The sequence below is a fragment of the Schistocerca americana genome, chromosome 5, assembly GCF_021461395.2.
Source record: "Schistocerca americana isolate TAMUIC-IGC-003095 chromosome 5, iqSchAmer2.1, whole genome shotgun sequence".
NCBI lineage: Eukaryota > Metazoa > Arthropoda > Insecta > Orthoptera > Acrididae > Schistocerca > Schistocerca americana.
Window position 1 is genome coordinate 464,358,801 of NC_060123.1, and position 26,038 is coordinate 464,384,838.

At 40.9% G+C, this 26,038-nt stretch overlaps 1 protein-coding gene across 2 annotated transcripts in view; it reads left to right on the forward strand.

Moving 5' to 3' along the window:
* The window catches only part of LOC124616669 (serine/threonine-protein phosphatase 2A activator-like), a 262,035-nt gene that overhangs the window by 116,070 nt on the left and 119,927 nt on the right, over positions 1-26,038 (forward strand). For both annotated transcript variants that reach the window (XM_047144998.1, XM_047144999.1), the window contains one exon: positions 15,114-15,238. In XM_047144998.1, coding sequence (XP_047000954.1) covers positions 15,114-15,238 — 125 coding nt within the window. The remainder of the gene's footprint in view (positions 1-15,113; positions 15,239-26,038) is intronic.

Below are 26,038 nucleotides of genomic sequence, written 5' to 3' on the forward strand. Positions count from 1 at the left end.
GGTTTACTATTGAAATATCAAGTGAGCACTTTCCAGGATGAGTCAGACAATAAATTACTTCCTCACTCTTACATCGCACATGAAGAGAAAATTCAAGAAATTAGAGCCAATACAGTAGCTGTTTTTTCATTAATACCAAATGTGTAAATCGTTCCAACTGTATATTGTTAATACTGCTTTAATCCCTCAATTCATTTTTCATTTATTACCTCAATTCATTTTTAATTTATTACCTTTGTAGTCCTCCCCCCCCTCTCCCCCCCTCTCCGCCCCCACCCCCATGAACCATGGACCTTGCCATTGGTGGGGAGGCTTGCGTGCCTCAGTGATACAGATAGCCCTACCATAGGTGCAACCACAGCGGAGGGGTATCTGTTGAGAGGCCAGACAAACACGTGGTTCCTGAAGAGGGGCAGCAGCCTTTTCAGTAATTGCAGGGGCAACAGTCTGGATGATTGAACTGGCCTTGTAACACTAACCAAAATGGCCTTGCTGTGCTGGTACTGCAAACGGCTGAAAGCAAGGGGAAACTACAGCTGTAATTGTTCCCGAGGGCATGCAGCTTTACTGTATGGTTAAATGATGATGGGGTCCTCTTGGGTAAAATATTCCGGAGGTAAAATAGTCCGCGATTCGGATCTCCGGGCAGGGACTACTCAAGAGGACATCGTTATCAGGAGAAAGAAAACAGCATGGAATGTCAGATCCCTTAATCGGGCTAGTAGGTTAGAAAATTTAAAAAGGGATATGGATAGATTAAAGTTAGATGTAGTGGGCATTAGGGAAGTTCAGTGGCAGGAGGAACAAGACATTTGGTTAGGTGAATACAGGGTTGTAAATACAAAAAAATAGGAGTGCGGGTAAGCTACTACAAACAGCATAGTGAAAGCATTATTGTGGCCAAGATAGATAGGAAGCCCACACTTACTACAGTAGTACAAGTTTATATGCCAACTAGCTCTGCAGATGATGAAGAAGTTGATGAAATGTATGATGAGATAAAAGAAATTATTCAGATAGTGAAGGGAGACGAAAATTTATTAGTCATAGGTGACTGCAGTTCGATAGTAGGAAAAGGGAGAGAAGAAAATGTAGTAGGTGAATATGGATTGGGGTTAAGAAATGTAAGAGGAAGCCGCCTGGTAGAATTTTTCACAGAGCATAACTTAATCATAGCTAACACTTGGTTCAAGAATCATGAAAGAAGATTGTATACATGGAAGAAGCCTGGATACACTAGAAGGTATCAGATAGATTATATAATGGTAAGACAAAGATTTAGGAACCAGATTTTAAATTGTAAGACATTTCCAGGAGCAGATGCGCACTCTGAACACAATCTATTGGTTATGAACTGTAGATTAAAACTGAAGAAACTGCAAAAAGGTGGGAATTTAAGGAGATGGGACCTGGATAAATTGACTAAACCAGAGGTTGTACAGAGTTTCAGGAAGAGCATAAGGGAACAATTGACAGGAATGGGGGAATGAAATAGAGTAGAATAAGAGTGGGTAGAGTTGAGGGATAAAGTAGTGAAGGCAGCAGAGGATCAAGTAGGTAAAAAGATGAGGGATAGTAGAAATCCTTGGGTAACAGAAGAAATATTGAATTTAATTGATGAAAGTAGAAAACATAAATATGCAGTAAATGAAGCAGACAAAACGGAATATAAACGTCTCAAAAATGAGATCAACAGGAAGTGCAAAATGGCTAAGCAGGGATGGCTAGAGGACAAATGTAAGGATGAAGAGGCTTATCTCGCTAGGGGTAAGATAGATAATGCCTACAGAAAAATTATAGAGACCTTTGGAGAAAAGAGAACCACTTGTATGAATATCAAGAGCTCAGATGGAAACCCAGTTCTAAGCAAAGAAGGGAAAGCAGAAAAGGTTGAAGGAGTATATAGAGGGTCTATACAAGGGCGATGTACTGGAGGACAATATTATGGAAATAGAAGAAGATGTAGATGAAGATGAAATGGGAGATATAATACTGCGTAAAGAGTTTGACAGAGCACTGAATGACCTGAGTCGAAACAAGGCCCCCGGAGTCGACAACATTCCATTGGAACTGCTGACGGCCCTGGGAGAGCCAGTCCTGACAAAACTCTACCATCTGCTGAGCAAGATGTATGAGACAGGCGAAATACCCTCAGACTTCAAGAAGAATATAATAATTCCAATCCCAAAGAAAGCAGGGGTTGACAGATGTGAAAATTACCGAAGTATCAGTTTAATAAGTCACGGCTGCAAAAATACTAACGCAAATTCTGTACAGACAAATGGAAAAACTGGTAGAAGCTGACCTCAGGGAAGATCAGTTTGGATTCCGTAGAAATATGGGAACACGTGGGGCAATACTGACCCTACGACTTATCTTATAAGATAGATTAAGAAAAGGCAAACCTACGTTTCTAGCATTTGTAGACTTAGAGAAAGCTTTTGACAATGTTGACTGGAATACTCTCTTTCAAATTCTGAAGGTGGCAGGGGTAAAATACAGGGAGCGAAAGGATATTTACAATTTGTACAGGAACCAGATGGCAGTTATAAGAGTCGAGAGGCATGAAAGGGGAGCAGTGGTTGGGAAGGGAGTGAGACAGGGTTGTAGCCTGTCTCTGATGTTATTCAATCTGTATATTGAGGAAGCAGTAAAGGAAACAAAAGAAAAATTTAGAGTAGGAATTAAAATCCATGGAGAAAAAATAAAAACTTTGAGGTTTTCCGATGACATTGTAATTGTGTCAGACACAGCAAAGGACCTGGAAGAGCAGTTGAACAGAATGGACGGTGTCTTGAAAGGAGGATATAAAATGAACATCAACAAAAGCAAAACAAGGATAATGGAGTGTAGTCGAATTAAGTCGGGTGATGCAGAGGGAATTAGAGTAGGATATAAGTCACTTAAAGTAGTAAAGGAGTTTTGTTATTTGGGGAGCTAAGTAACTGATGATGGTCGAAATAGAGAGGATATAAAATGTAGATTGGCAATGGCAAGGAAAGTGTTTCTGAAGAAGAGAAATTGGTTAAAATTGAGTATAGATTTAAGTGTCAGGAAGCAGTTTCTGAAAGTATTTGTATGGAGTGTAGCCATGTATGGAAGTGAAACATGGACGATAAATAGTTTAGACAAGAAGAGAATAGAAGGTTTCGAAATGTGGTGCTACAGAAGAATGCTGAAGATTAGATGGGTAGGTCACGTAACTAATGAGGAAGTATTGAATAGAATTGCGGAGAAGAGGAGTTTGTGGCACAACTTGACTAAAATAAGGGTTCAGTTGGTAGGACATGTTCTGAGGCATCAAGGGATCACCAATTTAGTATTGGAGGGCAGCACGGACGGTAAAAATAGTAGAGGGAGACCAAGAGATGAATACACTAAGCAGATTCAGAAGGATGTAGGTTGCAGTAGGTGCTGGGAGATGAAGAAGCTTGCACAGGACAGAATAGCATGGAGAGCTGCATCAAACCCGTCTCAGGACTGAAGACCACAACAACAATAACCTTTGTAGTTTTTATTTATTTTTATTTATATCTTGCATTTTTAGCAGTTGACCATCATAGAATGGGAGACCATTATCTGTGCGAATTACACTTTGATTTTGTAATCTCATTCTGTCTATGAAAAGTTACCAATAGCAGCACTGCTCCTGTTGTAAATTGTACGAGGGAAGTTAGATTATATAAAATGATAAGGGACTCAAATGGCCGGCTGGTGTGGCCGAGTGATTCTAGGTGCTTCAGTCTGGATCCGCGCATCCACTACGGTCACAGGTTCGAATCCTGCCCCGGGCATGGATGCGTGTGATGTCCTTAGGTTAGTTAGGTTTAAGTAGTTCTAAGTTCTAGGGGACTGATGACCTCAGATGTTAAGTCCCATAGTGCTCAGAGCCATTTGAACCATTTGACTCAAATGTAGCTCTAGAAATGCATGCTCTGAAAAATTAAAAATTCAAATCTCCACATAGCACTACCATATGCTACATGCAAGATAAGAAGTTTTATAATACACCAAACTGCTTCACATATAATTCAAAATTACCAGTTGGAGCTCTGTATGTTGTGACTATTACTATTAATTTACCATAAAAATCTTACTTCTGAAGCACAAGCTTCAAAAGAATGGTTAGAGCAAAGTCTTTAGTTAGCAATGATTTTATATTTGAATCTGTTCATAATGTAAATGGAAACTACTCTCTCCATAGCTGACCAGCAGTAGCTAGATACTAGGTGATATACATTAATACTCAGTACATTTGTATTGGTGATCAAATGATGTTCAGAAACATATATTATGTTGACATAGTTCGTAGAGTGCAATTCATCCAAACAATGCAGTAGTCAATATATTTTATTCTTTAATGTTCTAATGTTTTGCTGTGATAAGTGTACTTTAAACTCGTTTCTGTCTTCAAGTGTATGAGGTTCCAAATTTTCAGTTATGTAAAATTATTTTAATGCTTATAGACTGACATCTGAGTTTCCCCTAAGGAATGTTGCTGGCCTTCACCAGTAATTACAGGGACACTACCATGACTTTCAGTGTTGCTCCACCATCCCTTTCCCATTGAAAGATTATTTCATAAGCCCAGCCAATTTCCCTTCCCATACCTACTACGAAGCAGGCCATGACTCATAAAACCTACAGGCCAGAAATATCGTCGGAAACCAGATATACATTTGACCTTATAACTCAGAAAACCAGGCAATCTAACTTGATGCTGGCTTAACTCAGAGAGTTGTGCAGATGAGGCTAATCGGTATGCTTTGAAGCAGAAAGAAGCTTAACATTTGTATAGTTTGTTGCTGAAGCTATTGTTACTGGGTTGCTCTTGATACTGTAGCCCTGAGCTCTGTTGGTACTGTTTTCTGCCACATCAATTATCATAATATTTTCCCCAATTCTCCCAACAACAACTAGCCCACATCTCTTCCATGACTGCTACCTAACACCAAGACTTTCTTACTTTCTCTGGAACCACAGGTTTCCTCTTGAAGGCATGCTGTGCCTTGGGCACACCTAAGTCTACTGGTGACTTTTCCTTTTCCAACCAAGATAGAATGGCAAAGCTGTGATGAAACTACCAGATACTGTTATCTTCCTGTAGTCTCTGTTTCCTGCTACAGCTTCCCACTTCTCACTATCCATCTCCTGGAAAAAAAATCCTAGCTACAGTCATAAGCTAAGTTATGTGGCACATTACATTATCAAATCCCAAGACAGAAAAAAAAGGACCTAGAGAAACATATATGTGATATGAAATGAAATACAAATCAGAAAATGAAATATTCAGTATTGCTTACAGATCTGAATTTTGGACTGTACCAATTGGAGTACCACAGGGAAGTGTTCTAGGAACTCTCTTACTTCTAATTTATGTGAACGACATCAAAATTCCAGTTAGTAGTACTCATATAACACTGTTTGCTGATGATAGAAATTTTTTTGTAACTGAAGTAAACCTAGTGTTGTCAACATCTGCAACTAGAGTTATTCTATCTACCAAGACAACAGTAAATTCCATGGGTATAACACCAGAAACAAAAACAATCTACATTTCGAAATGAAACGTCTCACTCTGGTACAAAAGGGAGTTTACTACTCCAGCATTAAGCTGTTCAATGCTCTACCACTACATATCAAATGTGTTCATACAGAACTGCCAAAATTTAAACAAGTTCTCAAAGATTACCTGACAGAGAAATCTTTTTATACTGTGGATGAATATCTGAAAGAAAATTTATACCATCACTAAACTTATTGTGTGTAGAAATACTTCAATTGATTTTATTGTACATTTGTGCATTAGCACACTTTTTGTAACAACAAATTGGCTGTACCTGTATTTACTCCTGTAGGGCTAATATCTGATTTAACTTTGTGCTCTTATCTTTAACCTTTAGTTGAAACTCCTTTTTCTGTTAAATGGTTGTTATGTTATCTAGCTGACATTGTATCTATTACTGTATTTATAGTATTAATATAATGGAAGGAAACATTCCACGTGGGAAAAATTATATATAAAAAACAAAGATGAGGTGACTTACCGAACAAAAGCGCTGGCAGGTCGATAGACACACAAACAAACACAAACACACACACAAAATTCAAGCTTTCGCAACAAACTGTTGCCTCATCAGGAAAGAGGGAAGGAGAGGGGAAGACGAAAGGAAGTGGGTTTTAAGGGAGAGGGTAAGGAGTCATTCCAATCCCGGGAGCGGAAAGACTTACCTTAGGGGGAAAAAAGGACAGGTATACACTCGCACACACGCACATATCCATCCACACATACAGACACAAGCAGACATATTTAAAGACAAAGAGTTTGGGCAGAGATGTCAGTCGAGGCAGAAGTGTAGAGGCAAAGAAGTTGTTGAAAGACAGGTGAGGTATGAGTGGCGGCAACTTGAAATTAGCGGAGATTGAGGCCTGGCGGATGACGAGAATAGAGGATATACTGAAGGGCAAGTTCCCATCTCCGGAGTTCGGATAGGTTGGTGTTGGTGGGAAGTATCCAGATAACCCGGACGGTGTAACACTGTGCCAAGATGTGCTGGCTGTGCACCAAGGCATGTTTAGCCACAGGGTGATCCTCATTACCAACAAACACTGTCTGCCTGTGTCCATTCATGCGAATGGACAGTTTGTTGCTGGTCATTCCCACATAGAATGCATCACAGTGTAGGCAGGTCAGTTGGTAAATCACGTGGGTGCTTTCACACGTGGCTCTGCCTCTGATCGTGTACACCTTCCGGGTTACAGGACTGGAGTAGGTGGTGGTGGGAGGGTGCATGGGACAGGTTTTGCATCGGGGGCGGTTACAAGGATAGGAGCCAGAGGGTAGGGAAGGTGGTTTGGGGATTTCATAGGGATGAACTAACAGGTTACGAAGGTTAGGTGGACGGCGGAAAGACACTCTTGGCGGAGTGGGGAGGATTTCATGAAGGATGGACCTCATTTCAGGGCAGGATTTGAGGAAGTCGTATCCCTGCTGGAGAGCCACATTCAGAGTCTGGTCCAGTCCCGGAAAGTATCCTGTCACAAGTGGGGCACTTTTGTGGTTCTTCTGTGGGGGATTCTGGGTTTGAGGGGACGAGGAAGTGGCTCTGGTTATTTGCTTCTGTACCAGGTCGGGAGGGTAGTTGCGGGATGCGAAAGCTGTTTTCAGGTTGTTGGTGTAATGATTCAGGGATTCCGGACTGGAGCAGATTCGTTTGCCACGAAGACCTAGGCTGTAGGGAAGGGACCGTTTGATGTGGAATGGGTGGCAGCTGTCATAATGGAGGTACTGTTGCTTGTTGGTGGGTTTGATGTGGACGGACGTGTGAAGTTGGCCATTGGACAGGTGGAGGTCAACGTCAAGGAAAGTGGCATGGGATTTGGAGTAGGACCAGGTGAAACTGATGGAACCAAAGGAGTTGAGGTTGGAGAGGAAATTCTGGAGTTCTTCTTCACTGTGAGTCCAGATCATGAAGATGTCATCAATAAATCTGTACCAAACTTTGGGTTGGCAGACTTGGGTAACCAAGAAGGCTTCCTCTAAGCGACCCATGAATAGGTTGGCGTACGAGGGGGCCATCCTGGTGCCCATGGCTGTTCCCTTTAATTGTTGGTATGTCTGGCCCTCAAAAGTGAAGAAGTTGTGGGTCAGGATGAAGCTGGCTAAGGTGATGAGGAAAGAGGTTTTAGGTAGGGTGGCAGGTGATCGGCGTGAAAGGAAATGCTCCATCGCAGCGAGGCCCTGGACGTGCGGAATATTAGTGTATAAGGCCATTGATGCCACGTCCTTATACACTAATATTCCGCACGTCCAGGGCCTCGCTGCGATGGAGCATTTCCTTTCACGCCGATCACCTGCCACCCTACCTAAAACCTCTTTCCTCATCACCTTAGCCAGCTTCATCCTGACCCACAACTTCTTCACTTTTGAGGGCCAGACATACCAACAATTAAAGGGAACAGCCATGGGCACCAGGATGGCCCCCTCGTACGCCAACCTATTCATGGGTCGCTTAGAGGAAGCCTTCTTGGTTACCCAAGTCTGCCAACCCAAAGTTTGGTACAGATTTATTGATGACATCTTCATGATCTGGACTCACAGTGAAGAAGAACTCCAGAATTTCCTCTCCAACCTCAACTCCTTTGGTTCCATCAGTTTCACCTGGTCCTACTCCAAATCCCATGCCACTTTCCTTGACGTTGACCTCCACCTGTCCAATGGCCAACTTCACACGTCCGTCCACATCAAACCCACCAACAAGCAACAGTACCTCCATTATGACAGCTGCCACCCATTCCACATCAAACGGTCCCTTCCCTACAGCCTAGGTCTTCGTGGCAAACGAATCTGCTCCAGTCCGGAATCCCTGAATCATTACACCAACAACCTGAAAACAGCTTTCGCATCCCGCAACTACCCTCCCGACCTGGTACAGAAGCAAATAACCAGAGCCACTTCCTCGTCCCCTCAAACCCAGAATCCCCCACAGAAGAACCACAAAAGTGCCCCACTTGTGACAGGATACTTTCCGGGACTGGACCAGACTCTGAATGTGGCTCTCCAGCAGGGATACGACTTCCTCAAATCCTGCCCTGAAATGAGGTCCATCCTTCATGAAATCCTCCCCACTCCGCCAAGAGTGTCTTTCCGCCGTCCACCTAACCTTCGTAACCTGTTAGTTCATCCCTATGAAATCCCCAAACCACCTTCCCTACCCTCTGGCTCCTATCCTTGTAACCGCCCCCGATGCAAAACCTGTCCCATGCACCCTCCCACCACCACCTACTCCAGTCCTGTAACCCGGAAGGTGTACACGATCAGAGGCAGAGCCACGTGTGAAAGCACCCACGTGATTTACCAACTGACCTGCCTACACTGTGATGCATTCTATGTGGGAATGACCAGCAACAAACTGTCCATTCGCATGAATGGACACAGGCAGACAGTGTTTGTTGGTAATGAGGATCACCCTGTGGCTAAACATGCCTTGGTGCACAGCCAGCACATCTTGGCACAGTGTTACACCGTCCGGGTTATCTGGATACTTCCCACCAACACCAACCTATCCGAACTCCGGAGATGGGAACTTGCCCTTCAGTATATCCTCTATTCTCGTCATCCGCCAGGCCTCAATCTCCGCTAATTTCAAGTTGCCGCCACTCATACCTCACCTGTCTTTCAACAACTTCTTTGCCTCTACACTTCTGCCTCGACTGACATCTCTGCCCAAACTCTTTGTCTTTAAATATGTCTGCTTGTGTCTGTATGTGTGGATGGATATGTGCGTGTGTGCGAGTGTATACCTGTCCTTTTTTCCCCCTAAGGTAAGTCTTTCCGCTCCCGGGATTGGAATGACTCCTTACCCTCTCCCTTAAAACCCACTTCCTTTCGTCTTCCCCTCTCCTTCCCTCTTTCCTGATGAGGCAACAGTTTGTTGCGAAAGCTTGAATTTTGTGTGTGTGTTTGTGTTTGTTTGTGTGTCTATCGACCTGCCAGCGCTTTTGTTCGGTAAGTCACCTCATCTTTGTTTTTTATATATAATTTTTCCCACGTGGAATGTTTCCTTCCATTATATTGATATCATTAATTTGAATCCAACAATTACGTTTGTTATTGTCACTGTTCCATTTCGAAATCTTTTCTGTCGTCTTATTTTCCTCTTTCTGTTTTTGCCAGTAGTTTCACTTTGCATTCACCTTCTCCTTTTTACCGTAATCTGCTATACTATTTTATCCCGCCTATTTATATACTCAACAATACGTAACCCACTTCCAAACTATAACCAAAAAATTTTTTTGCCGCTTTCAGCACTACCGCCGCTATAATATCCACCGTTTCTAGTTCACAAACAGCTCCTTTCACCTTTTAAACAACCATTTCGGCCAGTTCTATAACTTTCGCTTTATTTCCATTTCCGTTTTTCCCACATCACCGATCATTTTTAGCCGCTTCCCACAGGTTTTAACGCCATTATTTCTTCGTCAGACAATTGTTAGCCTCATTTTCATAATCTGCCACCACAATACCACTCCTTTTAATATACTACACGCAGTTTTTTCGAAATTTTCCCGAATTTCTCCGTCCTTTAACGTGTTTTGGCGGCAACACAACCACCTAACCTTTATGCACATCGTTGTCTACCAACCCAAGTCCAACATAGCCCAGCTGTAACCAACACCTTTTCGCCTTTTTTCATTCCAGATCTCCAGTTTCTTTCCGGTTCACCTTTATCTCTCCCCATATATTTTTATTTTCATTTTCATTTCACCCCATGTTACACTTTCCACCTTCTAACACCATGTCACCCTCACAACACCCCCACAATGATCCCATTAAGTTTTATTTACATTCCCTCCGCAAACATGCCTTCGCCCTAGCCAGATTACGCTCGCATATTTTATTTTCTCAGGCTTGTCTGACATTTGGCATTACCCCCAAAGGCCTCACACTCAAAGTTCCCATCTCTGGCTGCAACCCTTCCTTCCATCAGTCCCTATACCAGTTCCAAACTGAACAATCCATTGCCCTCACCCACCTAATCCTTCACCTACACATCAACTCAGCCAATGAACACACCCGTCAACTCCTATCCTTAATAAAAGTCCTTAATCTTTCCTCCCCCACATCCACACCGGCTGCATCCTCCTACAGGCCAACCGTAAATTAGAACAGCATGCCACCCTCCACCTCAAAAAACTATCCAATCTCCTGGTTTCCCACCTCCGGAAAGGCAACTCACTCATCCTTCACAACCTTTCCAGCAAACCTCAACCTCCTCTCATTGCACACAAACCCAGTCTCTCCCATCTACTCAATCTCCCACTTCCAGCTCCACTCCCTCCAAAACCTCAAAATTTCGATCAACACAATCTGGAACCACAACACCCTAATTCAGTAGTTAACCTTTCCTCCAAACCTCTCTCCCAATCCGAAACCTCTGTCCTATCCAAAGGCCTCACCTTCAGCCCCACTCCCAGATTCAACCAAACAGCCCTCGTCAAAGATTTACTGTCCTACACCCGTACTCTCTGCTGGAAGTATCACTTTGCCACGAAGAAAAATGATCCTAATCCTACTCCTAATGATCCGACTCCTCAAGACACCATCCAAATTGAACCCTGCCTGGAACAGTTCCGTCCTCCGTCACAGCGGGACCCACCTCCTCTTCCTCAAAATCACCCTCTCCAAACCTTCCAGGAATTTCTGACTTCCAGCCTTGCATCTCAATCCTTCTTAAAAAACCTTAATCCTACACCCAACATCACCACTGCTGAAGCCCAGGCTATCCGTGATCTGAAGGCTGACCGATCCATCGTCATTCTTCCGGCGGACAAGGGTTCCACGACCGTGGTACTTGATCGTCGGGAGTATGTGGCTGAGGGACTGCGTCAGCTTTCAGACAACACCACATACAAAGTTTGCCAAGGTAACCCCATTCCCGATGTCCAGGCGGAGCTTCAAGGAATCCTCAGAACCTTAGGCCCCCTGCAAAACCTTTCACCTGACTCCATCAACCTCCTGACCCCACCGACACCCCGCACCCCTACCTTCTACCTTCTTCCTAAAATCCACAAACCCAATCATCCCGGCCGCCCCATTGTAGCTGGTTACCAAGCCCCCACAGAACGTATCTCTGCCTACGTAGATCAACACCTTCAACCCATTACATGCAGTCTCCCATCCTTCATCAAGGACACCAACCACTTCCTTGAACGCCTGGAATCCTTACCCAATCTGTTACCCCCGGAAACCATCCTTGTAACCATTGATGCCACGTCCTTATACACTAATATTCCGCACGTCCAGGGCCTCGCTGCGATGGAGCATTTCCTTTCACGCCGATCACCTGCCACCCTACCTAAAACCTCTTTCCTCATCACCTTAGCCAGCTTCATCCTGACCCACAACTTCTTCACTTTTGAGGGCCAGACATACCAACAATTAAAGGGAACAGCCATGGGCACCAGGATGGCCCCCTCGTACGCCAACCTATTCATGGGTCGCTTAGAGGAAGCCTTCTTGGTTACCCAAGTCTGCCAACCCAAAGTTTGGTACAGATTTATTGATGACATCTTCATGATCTGGACTCACAGTGAAGAAGAACTCCAGAATTTCCTCTCCAACCTCAACTCCTTTGGTTCCATCAGTTTCACCTGGTCCTACTCCAAATCCCATGCCACTTTCCTTGACGTTGACCTCCACCTGTCCAATGGCCAACTTCACACGTCCGTCCACATCAAACCCACCAACAAGCAACAGTACCTCCATTATGACAGCTGCCACCCATTCCACATCAAACGGTCCCTTCCCTACAGCCTAGGTCTTCGTGGCAAACGAATCTGCTCCAGTCCGGAATCCCTGAATCATTACACCAACAACCTGAAAACAGCTTTCGCATCCCGCAACTACCCTCCCGACCTGGTACAGAAGCAAATAACCAGAGCCACTTCCTCGTCCCCTCAAACCCAGAATCCCCCACAGAAGAACCACAAAAGTGCCCCACTTGTGACAGGATACTTTCCGGGACTGGACCAGACTCTGAATGTGGCTCTCCAGCAGGGATACGACTTCCTCAAATCCTGCCCTGAAATGAGGTCCATCCTTCATGAAATCCTCCCCACTCCGCCAAGAGTGTCTTTCCGCCGTCCACCTAACCTTCGTAACCTGTTAGTTCATCCCTATGAAATCCCCAAACCACCTTCCCTACCCTCTGGCTCCTATCCTTGTAACCGCCCCCGATGCAAAACCTGTCCCATGCACCCTCCCACCACCACCTACTCCAGTCCTGTAACCCGGAAGGTGTACACGATCAGAGGCAGAGCCACGTGTGAAAGCACCCACGTGATTTACCAACTGACCTGCCTACACTGTGATGCATTCTATGTGGGAATGACCAGCAACAAACTGTCCATTCGCATGAATGGACACAGGCAGACAGTGTTTGTTGGTAATGAGGATCACCCTGTGGCTAAACATGCCTTGGTGCACAGCCAGCACATCTTGGCACAGTGTTACACCGTCCGGGTTATCTGGATACTTCCCACCAACACCAACCTATCCGAACTCCGGAGATGGGAACTTGCCCTTCAGTATATCCTCTATTCTCGTCATCCGCCAGGCCTCAATCTCCGCTAATTTCAAGTTGCCGCCACTCATACCTCACCTGTCTTTCAACAACTTCTTTGCCTCTACACTTCTGCCTCGACTGACATCTCTGCCCAAACTCTTTGTCTTTAAATATGTCTGCTTGTGTCTGTATGTGTGGATGGATATGTGCGTGTGTGCGAGTGTATACCTGTCCTTTTTTCCCCCTAAGGTAAGTCTTTCCGCTCCCGGGATTGGAATGACTCCTTACCCTCTCCCTTAAAACCCACTTCCTTTCGTCTTCCCCTCTCCTTCCCTCTTTCCTGATGAGGCAACAGTTTGTTGCGAAAGCTTGAATTTTGTGTGTGTGTTTGTGTTTGTTTGTGTGTCTATCGACCTGCCAGCGCTTTTGTTCGGTAAGTCACCTCATCTTTGTTTTTTATATGTATTTATAGTATGTCTTACTTAAACTATGTACAATTTGACATTGAATTGCCCTTGTATTTATTATAAGTTTAAATTGAAACCTGTACAATTTGACACGTTCCATATCCTTGTGATTGACTCACTAACTGGATCTACGGAACAAGAAATGAATGAATGAATGAATGAAATATTTACGAAAACGGTTTGAAATGAAGAACTTAACTTTAAATATTTCAAAAACTAATTACATCCGTTACGGGAAAACAGTCACAAAATGACCTGGACCTCGGAATACAAAATAAATAAGTTAAGAGAGTAGCTGTCACAAAATTTTTAAGTCTCCAAATGGATGAAAATTTAAATTGGAAAGCCCACTGTCTCACTAACAAGTTAAGTTCTGCTTGCTTTACACTATGTGTAATTAGTAATGTGTCTAGTAAACAGTGTAGCAGAACTGTCTACTTTGCTTACATTCACACTGCTATGACCTACAGCCTCACTTTCTGGGATGACAATATGACAAATCTAAAAACCATCTTCACACTACAAAAACGAGCTGCCAGAATAATTACCAACAGTTCAAGGCTAACACTCTCCAAGCAGCTATTCCAAAATATTCTATCTTTACCAATACTCTGCATACAAAATGTAAGTAACAGAAAAAGGTGCATTGAAAATTCAAAACCAACTCAGATCTGCATTCATATAAAAAACAAGAATGTACAATGATATCCATGTGTAAAGAGTAAACAATGCTATTGTGCAGAAACAAATAAACATTCAAGGTACAAAATTGTATAACAAACGTCCAGCATGTATTAAAGAAATTAAAAAAAAAATATCTACATTTAAGAAAGCAATATTCAATTTTTTAGTGATCAGCTGCTATTACAGTGAAATGAATACCTCAACAACCTATCAGCAAATAATTACAATCGTGCAATATGTTGATCTCATACCCCAGAGAACATGTCAATAGTATTTTCTGTCAAATGTTTGCTATGATCCGAATTAATATTCTGAACAATAAGTGTTACAACTATTATTTGTTTTTATTAAAATCTCAACAAATAAGTATTTCATGAAAAATATCTTCTATGTAATTAATAAAAGTTGTATATGCAATTTTAATGTAAGATTGTGTAGGGTACTGTGCACTTTTGTATATGTAGGGTACTATACATCCTTATATTTGTACATGTGTGTATATTTATTTATTTATTTTTCTATCCTTCGTATTTTATGATGAAATCCATACATTTATAAATTGTCTCTGGATGAATAAACTGCTACTACTACTAATACTACTACTAATGTTTCATCTAGACAGGATACTAATGTGTATGTAAAAAGATCACAATCTCTTTGAACATACACTTAATACTCTTGAAAAATGGTTTGATTTGTGCTCTTGAAAAATGGTTTGATTTGCACACTTAAAATAATGGTAGAGACACTTAGTCAGAGAAATTATATGCTGAAATGGTGTAATATCATCATGAAAAAAGGACAGTAGAAAAATTTTGGTAATCAATCAACAAGGTGTGGAATTATATTTCACAGTTTATAGCAACTATAATGTACTGAAAAGTTTTTTTTACAGTTACATAAAAGTGATTCACAAATTGCAAACCACGTATGGCTTGAGATATGCTCGGAGACATGGCGTCTGGCAATTAGATGATCCTATGTACCTACCATACATATGGGGCAGTTCTCAGCTCATAGGTAAGAGAAAGGAAATGACATGTATCTTTTATAATGTATATTATTTGCAAATCCCTGACCCCACCCCTTTCAAGGCTTTATCACAGATACAAATATGTTGACAAATACACACTTTCTCTCTTTAAACATTTTTTTGGAAATCTTATCTATGGTGCACAATTATACAGTATCGTTATTGTGTTCTGTTTCATTGTACTGCTCACTCATATGCAATACTAGCTGGGGTACCTGGCTTCACTCAGGAGCTTGATACAAGACTGTGTGGTAGTTGGAATAAATGGATTAAAGTATGTGAGGTAATTTTTTTAAATTAAAACTTATTCTAACTATTTACAGTACTTGTCAATGTGTAACAAGTAAAAAAGAAATATTGAAAACATATTCTAACTTTTTGCAAACCTTGGTTATAAACAATGTTTTTGTTTTGTTATACAGAGTATATATGTTCAGATTTTTTGGATTTCTTTCTCAAAAGTGAGCTACATACAACTGACCCTGAGAGAAACAGAAGTCTTTGAGGTTGATACCACACTATTTTAAAGTCTGTCCTTGCACTTTGTTAATTGGAAGAGTGTAGACTAATTTGGTTGGAAATTGCAGTCTTTGAAATTGGAAGGGCAGTTCAGTAGTATTCTGGGGATAAATGTGTTTCCTTTGTTCTTTCCAGTCACAAGTTCGGCTTCAATGACGTTCTTTGATAGCTGTTTCACAAACATCCTTGTTCCGTTATATAGTTTTGGTGAGTTGAGATTTCTAAGTAGTATGGTCAGAGATCCAATTTTAAGTTGAAGACAGTGTAATGGCATTGCTGATACCTGCAAAGAGTTTGAAAATTCTCTAGGGAAGTTCCCACTTTTTTCAGTATTTACTATCGTGTCAGTCATTTGTATATTCTCTCTTCACTGGGAATTTTCTTTTGAATAGTAAAGTTGACATTATTGCCAATATTATTTTTAGTTGCCAAAATTTCTGTTTGAAATAGCCATTCCATATTGGTATAGTTGTGAACAATGTTCACGTAAATTTGGTTGATGTGTTCGTTTTCATAAAAGTTGTTAGCAAAATGTGTTCTTGTTTTGTCTTTCGATAGTTCAACTCTCATATTTTTTGTTAGCTACAGTATTTGTATTTGTGGCTAGAGATGTGAAATTTTTTAGCATGTGTTGATTCATCTTCTGGTGTGGACTTGGGGTACCTGGAAGAGTTTGTCAAAAAACTCCAGAGAGTACAAGTAGAGCTCCTCCCATCACTTCAGAGTTTCCTCACAAGTCTTGTAATGTTCTGTCCATGGCATTGAGTGATTCTTTTATGTGCCATTGTGCATTTGTCCCAAAGGATAATTTTAGATTGCTTTAGAAGTTAACCTCATCCAGAGAGTTTACATACCAGGAACTGTTCTTCAGATGCATTCATTGGTAGTTGTAGGGTGGAATGGGCAGTTCATCCTCCTTCCATAAGTGTGGCTGCAATGCCAGATGATGCAGTGCAAGTGCAATGTATTATTTAGCATATATTTCCACCAGCAATAGATTTATTAGAAACATTTTCCTGGTGTCACCTAGTGCTTGCATCCCAAGTTGTACTAAGGTCCAGTTGTTTATTGCTAAACATTTATCTTTTGGGCAAATGATTGTTTCATTGAAAATGTCATCACTGAATTTGATGGTCAGGTCGGGATAAGCTTGTAGGATTTGGTACAGTATGTCATCACTCATGCTTTCTTTGAAGGAGTTCTATAGCTGTTTTGGATTTGATAGATTACATGTTGTTAGAATTATGGTGAATAAGTCTCTCATTTGTTTAGCTGAGGCTGTGAGTGAGGCTTCTTGTAGTTTTAATTCCCAGTGGTTGTCTTTTTCAGTAGTCCTAAGCATTGGCATGCTTGCCTGTACATCTGGCATAGGTAACTGTCAACAGTCTTGAGATGTGTGAATTTTGGTGTAGCACCATCTGGAGATAGAAACATCAGCGTTGTTCATATTTACAGTGTGCAGTCAGCCTAGTGCACCAGTTTTCATGATTCCTGGATGATCTTCTACTTGAATTCCTTGTTTTTATCATTGAAAAAATTTGTTTGTTGTGGTCCACGTATAATAGGTAGGGATATTTACATACAGTAATGTTTTCGCAAATGTATCCATTTGGCACAGTTGGTAAAAAGCTGTTAATGTTGTGTTCTGAGGTGGTGTGCTTGTAATTTTGCTGGTGGTGTTTTTTATGAAATAAACTCTCTGTTCCCTGTCCCTGTTTTCCATATGTACTGCTAGATGTTGCACAGTTGGTTCATGTTCATGTATGGGAAAACCAAAAATCCGCCATGTAGCTTTGTTACCGTTGATGTATCTTCCCATTTGGTACATGAGGATCTCATCATTTCTGTTTTGTTGTTCACTGTCTTTGGCTATTTGAAATACTGCCCTGTCACTGTGGAGGGTATGTTCACATACTTACAGACTTATTTGAAAGATTTCACTGACCTGCAGTATTCTACAGTTATGTGTGCTTGGAACGTTTTGAAAAGTAGTGTGTTACGTGGTACTACCGATTGATTATCTATTTCCAGTTCGTCACTGCCTCATATTCATATTTTTGCTGTGAAGTCACTGTTTTCAGGTGATCATCTTCTGTATTTGGGATAGCCATCAAGTCCAGTGTTTGTGTTGTATAAGTATGGTTTTGGGTACCTTATGTACATTTTTCAACATTCATATATGGCGAATTCGGGTTTAATGGCTTGCATGGTCCATGAATCATGCTTTTCACTACTATGTCATATAGCTCCAGATCTTCTAGTGGATTGGGAAATCCAGTTTGGATGATTTTGTCGATATCCTTGGGATGAATTCTGTTGTATGGCCATATGAGATTCTGTGAGTGAGGCAGTCCTCATTTTTGCTATTTGATTGCATGCATCCAGCTTCTAATGCTTCCAAACATGTGGTATTTTGTAATGCCTTCAATAAATCTCATTTGTGTTCGTCAGAAAACTTAGACTGTTACGTAATGTCAGTGCATGGGAGTTTGTCCGTATCTTAGTTGTTCTTTAATTTCTAGCCATGATGAGTTGCACGTGAATGTTATGAAGAAGTCTTATGTAGGTCAAGGATCTTGAGTGTATTCATGCATATGTCTTGGATTTCCCATGTACGATGAGGGTAAGATTACCATTGATCCAATCTCTTCATTGTCTCCGACATTTATGACTGCATCTAGAAGGTGAATGTATTCTTCCACACGTACTTTCTTCTGATTCAGTCTTATGTAAAGCATCCATTCTGTTTCTATTATTGCATGCATATCTACGAGGAATTGTTGGAATGAACAGCGAATGTTGAGAATGTGATTGTATACTTCATTGTCTCTGGTCATTAAGCAGTAACTATGGAACTCCATGGAAGTGACTTTTTATTTGTTTCTACGCCTGCTTCAGGCTGGATTTTTTCACATTAAAATGATATCCATCCTTTCCATGCAGAAATATTAATAGATATTGGAGGGCATCATATGAATGATGTGTCTCTGCAATATGTTGTAGTCCTTCTCCTCTTCGTTGTACAATTATGTCACAGCTTGTGTTTTCATTGTTCATTGATGGCAACTTTGCCTATCTGAGGTGTGTTAAATCAATGTTTGTGTTCTCCAGGTGGTCTTTTGTTGGCTTGAATTATAACTTTATAGTCATCAGAAATCATTCGGTCTAGTGCTGTTTTGAATATGTGAATCAGTTGATTGTATTTGTGTAAGATCCTCTGTTCATCTTGGACTACTTCTCATCTCAATCCACTGATATTTGTGCATGACTGATAAATGTCTGTTTCTTCATTTCTGATGAAATATATGCACAGAAATTTATGGGCTTCATTGGGTAGTGGTAATACTGATCCCATGTTGTGGTAGATTTGTCCTTGGATGGAAAAAACATAATTGATTTCATCTCTGTTAATGTTGATTGAAGTGACACTGAAAGAAATCATTTGGAAGTGTGTGTTATACACTTCCTTGTTCATGTTATGTAAAAATTCCTGCAGAGGTGCTGCCAGTGGTGGTAATCAAATTTTTTCATTCATGTAAAAGAATCCTGGTGTTTCGATACTGAATTTTTTCATATTGCAGAATTGGCAGATGTTATCCACTTCTCCAATTACTGTGTGTTTGAGTTTGTTATATTCGTTTGTTGAGTCTTTGTGGAATGCTTAATTTGTTAGGTTGTATTGTTTACTTACCCTCAACTGCGTTTCTCATAGGGTGATATTTTAATGACTGCCTTGAGTTTGCTGTCTTTTATGATGAGATTCTATCACAGTTCTCGATCACTCAATTCATTTATTTTGTTGTTCTTCAGTTTTTCTGCTTCTCACAGTACTCATTGTCATTCATTGGGAACTTAAACATGCTTCATGATCTTCCTTTGTTTTGGTTTTTCTCTGTTCTTTTTGTTTTCACTGTTTTGCTTCAGAACTGGCAAGATCTTCTCCTCTTCTACATCTGGGCATTGTCTAAAATATAAATCACACCAACTTTTACTAACAAATACTCTAAGTATCATACAGATAAGGCTTACCGGCCAATGATCTTCTTCAGTGCGGATGCGCTCACATTGCCCAAACTCTTACGGGAATCGGTAGATTGACTGCCGCGAGTTGTGAGTATAGTGGGCAGGGGCACTACAAATGTAGTGTGTGGACAGTAAGTTGGAAGTGTGGGTATCATGGGGAGTGTGCCAGAGATAAGTCCCTGCAGTTGCATTATCCTCTGTGTCCTCGGTGGCTCAGTCGGACAGAGGGTCTGCGATGTAAGCAGAAGACCCCAGGTTCAAATCCCAGTCGGGGCATGCATTTTCAACTGCCCCTGTTGATATTTGTCAATGCCTGTAAGCAGCTAATGGTCTGGATTTCAATGTAATTTCACTCTAAGTACACTTAACACACTTTATTTTTGATTTATATTCAGTCAATCACTTTGACTACTCACACTTCACTGTTTGTTTTTATTCACTCACTGCACTACGTTTTCAGTTCCTCCCTTCATCACTGATGTGATGTGGTGTCGTGTGACTAGGTCCTCCTGTTGGGTAGACCGTACACTGGGTGCAAGTCTTTTGATTTGATGCCATTTCAGCGACTTGCATGTCGATGGGGATGAAATGATAGTGATTAGGACAACACGACACATAGTCCCTGAGCGGAGAAAATCTCTGACCCAGTTAGGAATCATACCCGGGCCATTAGGACTGACGTTCCATTGCACTGACCACTCAGCTATCGGGGGCGGACTTCGTCACTGATAAGAAACTGACATTCTAACCCGCACCAGGTCTTGCTTTGTACACCCCTACCAATGGGTGTGGAATTTTTGTGAGTGTTCCACACTGTTTCCAAACTTTCCAGAACATCCCAGATCATTGCAGAACATTCCGGAATGTTGTGGAATATATTGAATGTTTTGGAATGTTCTCAAATACTTTCAAATCTTCTGGAATGTTCCAGGAATCTCTAGAAAGTGAAACTTCCTAGCCCTTATATCTCAAAAGCATGCCCTTCAGGTAAAAACGAGAACCTCCTTTACGGATTGGGGTTAGAGGGCTAACACGTCTTGTAACTACCTTAATTTTACTGGGACTGTAACTTTTACCAGCATGTACACTGTACACTTACTTTTATAATATGTATTGATTAAGATTGGTTTCATGTGCAGATATAAAACTCTTTGACAATCTACCAGACCCACTACTAGGATTTTCAGCTCCTGGGTAATCATTCTTAGGCCCCTCCCCAACCTTTTGTTTTAAGCTTTGGTTTTTTGGATAGTCAGAACACTATAATACAAAAAAATCAAACAAAGCCTTTTTATGATACTTTTTAACTGTTGGAGTTTACATAAATTCAATACTCCTACCAACTTGTACTTTCTTCCAAGGTTTTTCTAGATGCAAACTCTTTTATAACCCAGTATAATCCAATGAAAAGGCTAACTCTGACTCTTATTATGATTTTAGTTAACCTAGCGAGCCATTCTTGACACATTGTGGTTCTCAAGCAATTCTTAATCCTTGTAGGAATGCTGAACAACCACCGTGCTTGGGCAACAGTAACAGGCAAAATACAGAGAATCCATAAGGCTACCATTATATTTGGAAATATTTATTAAAATTGCATTCTTAAAGAACATTGAGATGGTGCAGAGAGGGTAGTGGCTCAGAGTCAAAGTTAGCAGTATGAATCTTCTTTAACTGCAAAATTTCTCCTTTTGAAAACTCTTTAATAAACTCTGTACAAAGATGCCATATTTTCTATGCTCTCTCATAATGTAGAATCATGACAGATTATGTAGTTACATTAGAAACCAAATGTGTTCATCATGTTGTCTGTAGCAGCATACATGATAGTTAAGTTCGCAACAACTGTATCTAGAATAACAATGAAAACATTTAGTTTCAAACTGTTCTCTAGGCTCACATATATATCTTCTTCTGATGTTTCATGTACAAAGCATTTATTTTTGCCTTTCACTTCTCTGCATTGCATACTGTTGCATTCATTTCAGGTGATATTCCAATATTTTCCCCTAACATACAAATTTATGTATAAGTACTATCCCAGTTATTTCTCAATTTATTTACTCCCTTCACTAGATTACTAATATCAGCACTTTCAACATCTACTGTGGCTTCCTTTGCACAAAGCACAATGTTATGTGTGTTAATTGTTTCTAATACTTTCTACTACACTGAAGGCATTGTGACATACTGAAATTATTTCAAATACTTCTGAATGCCCTTTGGTTTGGTATGTGCCTCTTATATCAAATTAAAGCTGAAAGCAAGTTCATCTGCTCTTCATAACCCTGGCAGATGCTTAGCAAATGTACTCAGGGCATCTATCTGCACAGACCATCTCTTTTCTGTAGCCCTTGCAGGACGATCCAATATTTTCATTATAACTTTCCATCATTGGGGACTAGAGTGAAAAAAAAAATGAGTTTTTGAAATGATTCTGAAAAAAGAGACTACACTATTGCAGTTCTCTGCAGCATGGATGCCACAAAGATTTAATGATTGAGTACCAGAAGGAGAAAAATCACCAATGGATTTTCTTTTAATTACTGCACTTAAGCTCCCTATATATGCAACTCACATACCCCCCATTGTCGTCTCTGCCGATTACAGTCTGAAAGCTGTAAGCCATAACGTTTCAGCTTCTTGCAAATCATTTTAGCAATTGACTGAAGAGTCTTCTAGCCACAGTCAGCAAAGTTGAAAAAACACTCTCTAATTCTATATTGGTTCTCTTCATTAATGGCAGTGAAGTACAGTAGGGAAATATCTTGCTCCCTTTGGGCTTCATCAGGAGCTGCATCTACCATAACAGAAAAATATTTATTATATTAAACCTCTGTTAAAATAATTTGGTGAACAAAGTCTCCAGCAATTTCAAGAAATTCATTCTGAATATGGCATGATATGTAATGAACCATGCATTTTCCTCCTTGCTGTGACACTTCAAATTTTCTTAAATGCTCATTCATCGATGGAACAAAATTCACAAAAAAAAAGAAACCCAAGAAACTGCCATTTTGATGATCTCCAACAGAGTCCCTATCATCTCTTTCAAACCTAAATTTCTTTCCATGAGAAAAAGAATCACTTTGATTACACAATGCAATACTTTAGTCCAGTACTGCTCTTTGATTACAACATTTTGGTCTGAAAGATTTTCTGTAGCTGAACTACTGTTTCTAATTTCCAAAGTACAAAGTGCAAAGTACAAAATTTTGTGCTCAGAACTAATTTTGTGTCCACTCACTTTTTGTTTTAGCTTTTCCAGTCTTTTCATAACCCTAGTTGTAGCTTAGAGCCAAATCACTTGTAGGAGACATCAGTACATTGCAAAAACAACTGGCAAGCAATGAAAGTAAGTGTTTTCTTATCTTTATTTCATCAAGCCAGCACCTTTTTGAAATTCCTCCATTTTTAAGATGCAGTCAAATTCATTTGAAGGGAAAGATCCATTGCTGTTTCAGACCCTCAACACTTGGTGTCTCCTTATTGCAAATGCCACCCTCACTATTGTCTCTCTCTACATCAGTGTGGTTCCATTTCCGCACTGCTGATGCTACTCATGCTTCTAAATACTGTCCTCTGTGCATATCAGCATTTGCAAAATTTTGAAAATGGCACTAATTTTTGCATGAGATGGTTGTACCTGCACAGCAACAACCTTAATGAGTTAGAAGTGGAACTGTCTAACTAATGATGTACCTTGTCTCTGAGGCTGAGGTGACCAGAGATGGTAGTCTTGGGTGTGTGTGAGGTGTGCCTCCTTGTGTGACATGGCTTTGGCCAAAAGCTCATGTGTAACAGTCATTTCATTGTGTCTATCCGCAACTCAACATGTCACCTTTATGGCGAGTAGTAGTCTATCTCTCCTTTCCACAATATTTCTGGTATCCCAACCTGGACTTTATATTGCTTGTACTTAATAAATTTTTTATTTTTGAGTTATCAGTTTTCTGATTGGTTTGATGTGGCCCACCACAAATTCCTGTCCTGTGCCAACCTTTTCATCTCAGAGCAACACTTGCAACCTCTGTCCTCGATTATTTACTGGACATATTCTAATCTCTGCCTTCCTCTACAGTTATTAACTTCTACAGCTCCCTCTAGTTCCATGGCAGTTATTTGATGGTGTCTTAACAGATGTCCCACCATTCTGTCCCTTCGTCTTGTCAGTGTTTTCCATACCAGTTCTGTGGAGCACCTCCTCATTTCTTACCTTATCAGACTATCAAATTCTTAATATTCTTCTGCAGTAAGACAAATGCTTTGATTCTCTTCTGTTCTGGTTTTCCCACAGTCCATCTTTCACAACCATAGAATACTGTGGTCCAAACGTATATTCTCAAAAATTTCTTCCTCAATTTAAGTCCTGTGTTTGATACTAGTCCACTTGTATTAGACAGGAATGCCCATTTTGCCAGTGCTAGTCAGCTTTTTATGTCCTTCTTGCTCCATCAGCCATGTGTTATTTTGCTGCCTAGGTAGCAGAACTCCTTAACTTCATCTACTTCATGATCAAAATTTCTGATGTTAAGTTTCTCACTATTCTCATTTCTACTGCTTCACATTACTTTTGTTTTTCTTTGACTTACTCCCAATCCATATCCTGTACTCACTAGACTGTTCATTCCTTTCAACAGATCACTTTCACTGAGGATAGCAATGTCATCAGCAAATCTTACGATTGGCATCCTTTCACCTTGAATTTTAATTCCACTGTTGACCCTTTCTTTTATATCCATCATTGCTTCTTCAGTGTATAGATTGAACAGTAGGGGCAAAGGACAAAATCCCTGTCTTACCCCCTTTCTAATCCAAGTGCTTTGTTCTTGGCCTTTCTCTCTTATTGTTCACACTTGGTTCTTGTACACATCGTATATTACCCATATTTCCCTATAGCTTACTCCTGTTTTTCTCACAATTTTGAACATCTTGCACCATTTTACATTGTCGAGTACTTTTTCGAGGTCAACAAAACCTATGAATGAGTCTTGATTTTTCTTCACTGTTGCTTAAGTTAACAATCACAATGTTAGAAGTGCCTCTCTGGTTCCTTTACCTTTCCGAAAACCAAACTGATCCTCAATTTTCTTTTCCATTCTTCTGTATATTATTCTTTCAGCAACTGGGATGCACAAGCTGTTAAGCGGATTGTGCAGTAATTCTTGCATTTGTTGGTTCTTGCAATTGTCAGAATTGTGTGGATGATGTTTTTCTGAAAGTCTGGTGGTATATTGTGTCTCACACATTTGACACATCAATTTGAATAATTCACTTACAGTGAACTGACTTCTAACAACATAAGTTGCTGCTCCACGTTCTTATAATGCACAAAGACAGAGTACTGCCCTGGCAAAGGAATTCACTGTTTGCTGTAAGATACATCCTGACATAGTGGCCATTCCAACTCCAGGCACCCAAAGAGCCTGTACATACCTGAATTAATGAGTCTGACCATCACTCTCATGTTGACTTGAAATTTGACTGGCACCCATCCACAACCAATGTCAACAAAATATGATGGGGTGACTCACACAGGATATTAGGGATAGCCCCAGAGTCCATGAAAACATAGGGCCATCCAATGACTGACTTGTGGCTCGCCAACTGTTACAAACAGTTGCCAAATGGCCTATCTGATGGCTTGCCCTACACACGGCTTCCATGTGTGGGTAGCCTTTCAGATGTGCAACAAATGGCAATCAGGACAGGAACACTGGCTCATCCAGTGTGCAGAAGGCAAACAATGCTGAGGATGCAAAACCTGCTGCAGACAGGAATTATGATGCAGTGACCAGAGCAAGCCTGCCAAACTTCATGCGTGTGATGACAGGCAGCACCTAGATGCCACTGCATCAGAATTGTCAATAGCATCAATGCATGCTGATTTGATGGCAGGTGAAACCACCTGTGGTATCCTGCAGGACACTGGTGGCTGTTTGCCATGCATACCTCATTGAGCCACTTGCTAGTTATCAGAAAGGATGACCCTTGCCATTACTGTCAGCTCGCGTAAGACCACAATCTGGGTAACTTCATCTAAAGAAGGGTCGGAAAAGGTCAACGCCCTAGTATGAACCTCAGTATCATGTGCTAATCAGACAATCCTATTGTGAATCAATGAGTCCGCAAAAGAGGTAGTACATTTGGTACACTCAAGATGACACTTGCGCAAGTGTCCCTGCAAATCAGTTATCCAGGCCACATATGACTGCCCTGGGCACTTGTGGTGCTGGTTAAACTGC